The sequence below is a fragment of the Hippichthys cyanospilos genome, chromosome 4 (assembly GCF_059441005.1).
Source record: "Hippichthys cyanospilos isolate Australia breed blue-spotted pipefish chromosome 4, RoL_Hcya_1.0, whole genome shotgun sequence".
In the NCBI taxonomy this organism is placed as follows: domain Eukaryota; kingdom Metazoa; phylum Chordata; class Actinopteri; order Syngnathiformes; family Syngnathidae; genus Hippichthys; species Hippichthys cyanospilos.
Genome location: NC_142372.1, coordinates 26,070,346 through 26,078,946, shown reverse-complemented (window position 1 = coordinate 26,078,946; position 8,601 = coordinate 26,070,346). Strand labels below are relative to the sequence as shown.

At 39.3% G+C, this 8,601-nt stretch overlaps 1 protein-coding gene across 1 annotated transcript in view; it reads left to right on the top strand.

The window, feature by feature from the left end:
- The first annotated feature begins 264 nt into the window (after positions 1-264).
- The window catches only part of LOC148425191 (plakophilin-3-like), a 43,848-nt gene continuing 35,511 nt past the window's right edge, over positions 265-8,601 (top strand). Inside the window, exon 1 of the mRNA XM_088413381.1 lies at positions 265-577. Coding sequence (XP_088269507.1) covers positions 361-577 — 217 coding nt within the window. The 5' untranslated portion in view covers positions 265-360. The remainder of the gene's footprint in view (positions 578-8,601) is intronic.

Here is an 8,601-nt window from a genome sequence, read left to right as displayed (position 1 = left end):
TTTAAATATTTTACAAATGTCTTTTTTTGACATTGTAGCTGGTAGTCCGTGTTACGAAGGAGGCACAAAGGCAACTTGGGTGTTTCGACGACGTTTTATCTGAGATGTATTGATCGCGAAAGTCCGAATCTGCCAATATCTTGCCAACTTGACTTAAGTACTACACGCCCCCGTCCTACATCCTGTCGTCAGACCCCTCTCTTTCCGTAAGCAGGGCTGGACCTTGCCCCGCCCCTCGCGACCATTCGACCCGGCGTCCTCCGCCTCCCGCTCAGTGCTCTGGTTCCCCGGCAAGTGACAGCCGACTTTCTTCGGTGTCCACGTCGGCGAGGTACATCGTTAGGCAGGCAGGCAGGCAGGATGAGCGCGGCGGTGGCCGACGGCTGCTTCCTGTCGGCGCTGCAGCCTCAGTCGTCGTGCACCGCCTATATGCTGCCTTCGGACGGCCCGTGTTCGGACGCCGCGGCCAAGGCTCGGAGAGTCCGGGAGCAGGTCCGCCTGCGCTTGGCCGAGAAGAAGTCGCCCTCGGCGGCGGCGGGGAGGCTGCTGGACGACTGCGCACTGCTCGGCGCGCCAGGTGAAACAAACTTGTTTTCACTTGACGCGTTTCCCAAAGTTTTTCCAACAATTTACCAACGCCAAAGCTAGCTCGCGTGTACTTGAAGAAAAGTTAAGAATGATATTGCCTTTAAATGCAAGTTGTAGCTTCCATTTGCTAATAAATAATTCAGCTGTTGAAATCGAATCTTTGTAGGGACAAGCTTCACTTTTAAATTTTCAATGTTGTAATTGTCTATTCAAAGTGGGTTTTAACCCTTTTCGGGCAGGCTCGCACTACTACGAAACGAGAAGACCCTATTCCATATTTTATGAGTCACTTTTTTTCAGAAGTAGAAAAAAAAACACTAAATGTAACAGGCCCCTTTATAGGTTTTTAATGGCAAAGTCTGGTCAGGTCAGCTAGTTCTTTGTTCGAGTTGTATAAAACTTATATTCACTTGTTTTATAGTGATTAGAAAAAAAATATTTCACTTCTATTTCATGTATGCTTTGAAAAAAAATAAGTAGGGACATTTTTTTGAAACTGCAACCCTTTAGCCTGTGTTTCGTAATGTGCTGATAAATGTGTTGAAATGGGATTCTTTGTGTTTGAATGACACTTTGAATTTCATTTTATTTGTTTTGGTAAACAATTGTCTAAACATCATCCATTTTCTTTCTGGCTCATCTGCGGGAAAGTTGCATCACTGATGGCATTATAAAACTTGATCAAACGTAGGCATACAGTGTTTTGTTACTATAACACAATTTAGCAATACGTTCATGTTCCAGTCAATTTGCTCTTGATTTAAAAAAAAAAGTAATTTCCCCATTGCAGCATTAAAAGTGAGATTGTGTATTACCTGCAGAAAAGCTATGCTGACATTTGACAAGCTCCGCTTTAAGTCATTTGACACCACCCCCAATTGCAGCGAATTGATATGCCACTTTTCTTTTATTGTCCTTCAAAACGGCCAGACTGAATTATTTTTAATGGTTCCAAAACGTTAAATGGAAGAGTCAAGCAAAAACAAATCTCTGCTTTGTGTGTTGTGTGAAGTTTTGTTTGTGCTGTAGATAAGATGTTCATGTCCAAGGATTCGCCCAAAATCAACAACAGCAAGCACGCTGACAAGGTCCAAACAAACTGTAAACGTTAGCTTGACCTGCTACTCATTAGCTTGACTGCTGTTTATTTCTCGTGTGAACCCTTGTGAAGTGTTTGGATCATTTTGTGGGCATTTTTTTTCCTGGATAGTTTTATCCAAGTGCTTAGGGCCATGTTGAATTTGGAAATGTTGCCAGTTGGGTGAAATTTCAGCACCTGAGGAAGACGGCAGCTTGTTGTGGCATGAACAGTACAAAGTTGGCGCTCATCTTTTCGTCGTCTTTACTCCACTTGACCATGAGGCTTCAGTGTGGTTTTATGCCTTGGAAATTCTTTTGTTTTGTTAGAGAGGTCCATGCATTCACTGGATGCAGCGTTTTGTCTCCCAAGTGGTGCCAAGCAATAATGCAAATGAGTACTGAATTGTCCGTACTATAAGGCGCACTGGATTGATTATAAGACACACCTTCGATGAATGGCCTATTTCAAAACCCTTTTCATATATTAAGTGCACCACATTATAAGGTGCATAGAATAGAAGATGCAGTAGTGGCTGGCCTTGCAACATACATCCACTAGATAGAGCTCAAAGACTGTTTAGATCAATGCCAAGAAAAATCAAAGTTTTAAAGAATATAATGATTCTGTTTTTTGCGCCTTGTCCCCACACATTGCTGCAAATTTGGAGTATATACTGTATAGCATATTAACATTTCAAACAGGGTGTTGTAAAAATTTTAATTGGAAAAAGTACACTTATAAATGAAATACAGAGTACAAATTGAATTGAAATGGCAATTAAATTATTTTATTTTTCATCCGCCCCCCACCCCCCGCCAAAACAAAAACTATATGCACCTAATTATAAAGCAAATGGCCCATTTTGAACGTGTTGTCATATATAGGGCGCAGCACATGTTAAGACGCATAGAATAGAAGCTACAGTAGTGGCTGGGCTTGCCTAATGCATCCACTAGATGGAGCTGCGCTAAAGGGAATCAAAATAAAACAGTCAATTCATAGACAATCAAAAATGATGAATAAAGATGATTGGTGGAAAGTTTTAACTTAAGAATGGGGGGGGGGGTATCATGATTACATAAAAAGACTTGGTGTCAATGTGGAGTATATATAGTATAGAGAAATTTCAAACAGTGTTGTAAAATGTTCATTTCTAACTGAAATGGAGAGGTAAAAATTAAAGACTTGACATGGCGATGAAGTTATTTTTTTTTCATACTCCCCCCAAAATGAAAAGTTTATGCAGTGTATAAGGCCCAGTGGCTTATTAGGCGCGTTGTCAGCTTTGGAGAAAATTGAAGGATTTTACCTGCGCCTTTATCGTTCACAAAATATGGCAGCCAATATCTTTATTTTTTTAATTTTAGCGCTTTTCGTAGACAAGAAAATGGCAGTGGAGCAAACGTGGCCATTTTGCGAGGTGCCATTGGAACCATTTCCTGTTTTTCTGTGACTTTTTTTTTTTAAAGCGTGTCGGTGGTTTTCCATGACACAAGGGGGAAGTACAATGCACCCTCATGTTACAGCATCCCTGACTTACGTCTTTTTCATGTTGCGATGTGGAATACTGAGTTTTTTTCGTCCCCTCTTTATGTTTTTTTCCCGGTTTTGCGACAAACAACTCTCATGACCTTAGGGCAGGGGTGTCCAAACTTTTTGCAAAGAGGGCCCGATTTGGTGTGTTAAAAATGTAGGGGGGCCAACCTTGGCAGGCGTTCTTTAAATATAACAGCAATTAATTTAAATACATTTCAGCGAGCCGTTCTGTGTTTACCATTTCCTTTTTTTATTCATTTAAGCTATCTTAAGCATGAGATTTGGTTATTTTGAAACATGCATATCAAAAATGAATTGACATTAAATATTGAAATTGAATATTCACTTAACTTCACTTTTTTAACACTAGCTTTATTGTAACAGTTAAACAGAAGTACAGTGGGCCCCCGTGTTACGAACTTAATCCGTTCAGCGGCTACGCTCGTAACTTGAACTGCTCGTATGACGGGCAATCCAAACCTATGTTAATTAGTGAATGCGTGCAACGCGTGCAAAAACCTTAGGTAAAAACATCACGACTTTATACACATATTAAAAATGAGTAACATAATCTACTGTACAGTTAAATCAAATAACATATACAAAGGAAAAATGACATTTACCTCTGGGGCGACGTGACTTGAGCTGGGTGGAGGCGGAGAGGAGCAGAGACCAACCCGCAGAATTTATTTATTTATTTTCTTAAACGGGAACTTTTCTCAAACTAGAACATATCACCAGCGATTTCCTTCTCTTTAATCCAAAATAGAAGAAGCCTCTCAATTTTGTTGTCAATCGAGGTCCGTCCCCCGGCAAGGAAAGTCTTGCCCTTAAAAGATTGCCGAGCGGTTCCGTCCATACTCACGAGCAAGGTTAACCATACATGCGCCTCCTTCGTTTTTTTTTTTTTTTATCAATCAATCAATCAAATTTTATTTATATAGCCCTAAATCACCGAAGTCTCAAAGGGCTTCACAGAATGAAAAGAGGTCATACAGAGACATCTTTTCAATGTAAGGTACACAACAGCATCCCCTGTCAAAGCTCCCTTTTATTTTCTCCTGCTTCGTTTCTATCGTCATCATCCTCTTACTTCTTCCTTTACCGCCACTAGCAATTTTAGAAGCCATGTCTAACAGATAAAGTTTGCAAAGTCTTAACAACATTCCTTCCTTTCCTTTTTTGACTGATTTTCTCTCCTTCCTTCCGTCCCGACCAGCTGTGCCATCAAGCTAGATGAAGGCGTTCGACCAATAGCATTTCAGCATCTCCGTGACTGAAACAGTGACTGTGACATTGTAAGACCAATAGCATATCAGCGTTACCGTGTCATGCGTCAGCAGATGATTTCAGTGATGTAGCAAAGCGAGGTCAATTGTACGTACACTTACTGGCAACGCGTGGTGAAATCATAGTTAAAACCATCACGAATTTACACACACATTTAAATTTAGTACCATAATCTACTGTACAGTTAATTTAATTAACATGGATATACAAAGGATAAATGACATTTTCCTCTGGGGCGACGTGACTTGAGCTGAGTGGAGACGGAGGTGAGCAGAGACCAACCCGCAGAATTTATTGATTTATTTTCTTAAACGGGAACTTTTCTCAAACTAAAACATATCACCGGCGATTTCCTTCTCTTTAATCCATAATAGAAGAAGCCTCTCCATTTTGTTGTCGAGCGAGGTCCGTCCCCCGGCAAGGAAAGTCTTGCCCTTAGAAGATTGCCGAGCGGTTCCGCGAGCAAGGTTAACTATGCATGCGCCTCCTTCGTATTTTTTTATTATCTCCTGCTTGGTTTCTATTGTCATCATCCTCTTACTTCTTCCTTTACTGCCACTTGCAATTTTAGAAGCCATGTCTAACAGATAAAGTTTGCAAAGTCTTCACAACATTCCTTCCTTCCGTTTTTCACTCATTTTCTCTCCTTCCTTCCGTCCCGACCAGCGTCAACTTCTGAATTAGTTGACGTAGCAAAGCGAAAATAAATGTATGAATACAATGACCGGCATGTCGGATTGTTCGTAAGACGGAAGTTTTGTGCGTAAGTGGGGGACAAAAAACTCTGCGGTCCACGCTCGTAAGTCGAAATGTTCGTAAAAGAGGGTGTTCGTAAACCGGGGGCTGACTTTAATTGTACTCTTAGATGCAAATTACTTTTGAAACATAAAAAAATATCTCACCATGGCAGTTTAGAATTTTTAAACACAATAACAGAGAAATGAACAAGTAATGATCATATCAACAAGTGCAGGGCTCATTTAAAATATGAAGTTAGTAACTATAAATGTTGATTGGATTTTTAAATGGTTATTATTTTGGAGTGAAAACGTTAAAAAAAAAAAGTTTTCAGACTTATCGTAAATGAAAAATGACTTGTCCGCATGAGTGTGATGGGTGAAACTGAGATCTGGAGTGCAGGACAAAGGCCAGGTGTGACTATGGCAGTAGTATGGATGTGCAAGATGTCTTGTAAGTGAGAGTCCGATAGCCGTGTCATCAGACGGCTCTAATTTAAGTTCATAACCGAGAATGTCTTCTCACACAAATACGTCCACCCGAACAAGCTTAGCATTTTCTTACCAAATCCTCGAATCTCTCGGTAACTTGTCCTTATCCAGCTGTCAGTAAAAGTTGGCAATATAAAGCTGCTGGTGCTGACCACAGCTCACTGCATCACACTGCAGCTCAACTTTTGTCCTTTTGTTGATTGTCGCCATTTCAGAAAATTAGGGGCTCATGCAGTCAATTATTCATATACTAATTTGCTGTTCCTAATTGAGCCTATAGATGGCAGCATTTAGCACATGCAGGTAACTGCGCTGCTGCCCAATGTATTACAGTAATTCTCCATGCGGGCCAGACGTTATTGATTTTATGTCTAAAGCTGCAGGCCAGATGGAAATTGACCACGGGCCGCATTTTGCCCCCGGGCCTGACTTTGGACATGTCAGCCCTAGGGGGCTTGGCTGTATTTGTGTTTTGACTCCATCTGCAGGCGTTTTTAGGTAATTGCACTTATTTTCCATTGGTGTCAATGTATTCGTGCAATGCGTCACTACATTGCTGGTCTGCTATTGGTCGGCGTCTCCCCACGGAGATGCTGGTCTGCTATTGGTTGGCCTCACTTATTTCAAAATGGCAGAATGGTAAAGCTCAGTTCTTTTGCAAGTGGTTACAAAACCGTATTTAGAGTGCATTTTACTGCTTAATTCAAACTTACAAGGGTTAGCCATGGATCCCAAGATTGCTAGTGATGTTAAAGAGAGAAGTAAGAAGATGATTTATATGAAAACGAAGCTGGAGGCTTCCCTTACTAGGGAATATGGGCATAACAAGCAACACTCAAAGGTAAATAAATCCTTTCTATACTTTTTATTTATGTTTTCTGAGTGTACACAAGTATATTATATATACGTAGCACTTACTATACTATTTTGGTACCAATATTTAATATGTATGTACAATTTTGACGTTTTAACCTGGGGTTCTAAGCGCATTAGCTATTTAACATAGGTTTGGATTGCCCGCCATACGGTGAATTCGCCTTAAGAGCCCAACCGTGGAATGGATTGATATCGTAACACAAGGGCCCACTGTATTGTCATGGATTCTAGTGGACGCAGGTGTCCTCATGTCTCCTTTTGAGCAAGTTGCATGCTCGTTAGCACTTTTTTTTTCCAAGACATTGTCAAATTTGCCCCTTCTCAAATTGGTTAGGGTTCAAGAATAAATGAGCTCCAAGATGGTTTTTTCATGCTTGACTTCAACCTTCATTCAACTCCTTTGTTTCGAAGGCATCTACTCACTCACTACTACCCATTTTCTAATGCTTTTGAATGGAAACAAAATTTGATATGCTATATATGCTCCAATTTTCAAGCAGTTTCCATGGGGACAAGGCGCAAAAACTGCCAGTTTTTGTAAAAGAATGCGGCATTTCATTAAAAAACAAAAAAGCTTCAGAAACTGTTTTTAATCAACAAAACAACAAATTTCAAGGTTTTTGGCTGTAATTTGGTTTTTAATTTTAATTTTGATCAATATACTGTAGTGTATAAAATAACAATATATACTGTAATATTAAACTTCAGTTTATCAGTAAATTGAATTATAATTCTGTTCTTTGAAACCCTTGGTTGTTCAAGGCATTGAGTTAAACCAGTGGTGTCAAACATTAGACCAGCGGGCTAGTGGACAGTTAATGCAAGCCCAGCGGGCCTAAAATGGGTTGAATTCGATAAACATATGAAAACACTTTTCAAATAGGCCATTCAATGAATGTGCGCCTTATAATTCGGTCTTATAGTGTGGAAAATATGGTAATAGCGTTTGACTGACTTATCTGATTGTTTTGTTTTGATTCCCTTTAGCGCTAGTGAACAGATAATGCAAGCCCAGCCACTACAATAGCTTTTATTCTTTGCGCCTTATAATGTACTGCGCCCTTTATATGCAAACACTTTTTTACATTTATATTCCTTTTAGTGCGGATAATAGGGTCATGTCTTGTTATCCAGCATCCTGCCACCTGTGCATTTTACCATTATTGTCACAGTGTGGTATTCCAGGATCCAAGAGCAGGTTCAGTAAGTAACAAGTTTCCACTATTTATTTACAAAAATAAAGCTCGACTCGGCGTAAACATACTAAGCAGTACTATCAAGGAGATTACAAGTTATCTTCTGACAAAGGCTTAACAGAAGGAACTCAACTTATATACTAAACAAGATAAAGGGCTTAATGCCAAATTGTGACATGCATTCCTAAATGACATTGAATATCAAGGATAACTGACATAAAATCCTTAATGACACAATGGTTACACTTAGTTTTACAAATGGTGACATGCGCATACTGGGGACATGTGCTTCAAATGCTGACATAGTTTTACAAAAACGCGTGACTAAACAAATCCTTTCTATATTTTTTATTTATGGTGTTTTCTGATTATATATATATATATATATATATATATATATATATATATATATATATATATATATATATATATATATATATATATATATATATATATATATATATATACACACTTAGCACTTACTATATTATTTTGGTACCGATTTCTAATATGTATGTACAATTTTGATGTTTTACCTGGGGTTCTAAACGCATTGGCTATTTACCATAGGTTTGGATTACCCGTCATATGATGAATTCGCCTTACGACCCCAACCGCGGAACGGATTAATGTCGTAATACGGGGGCCCACTGTATATGCTAGTGATTGCACTACAGATATTCCATAAAGGTATAACACCTGATTTGTAAAAATATATAAACTGATGTATAAAAATATCACGGAAATACTCACTGACATTTTTTTAAAACGGCTTGATGGGCCATTCGAAAAAAGACTTCTACTG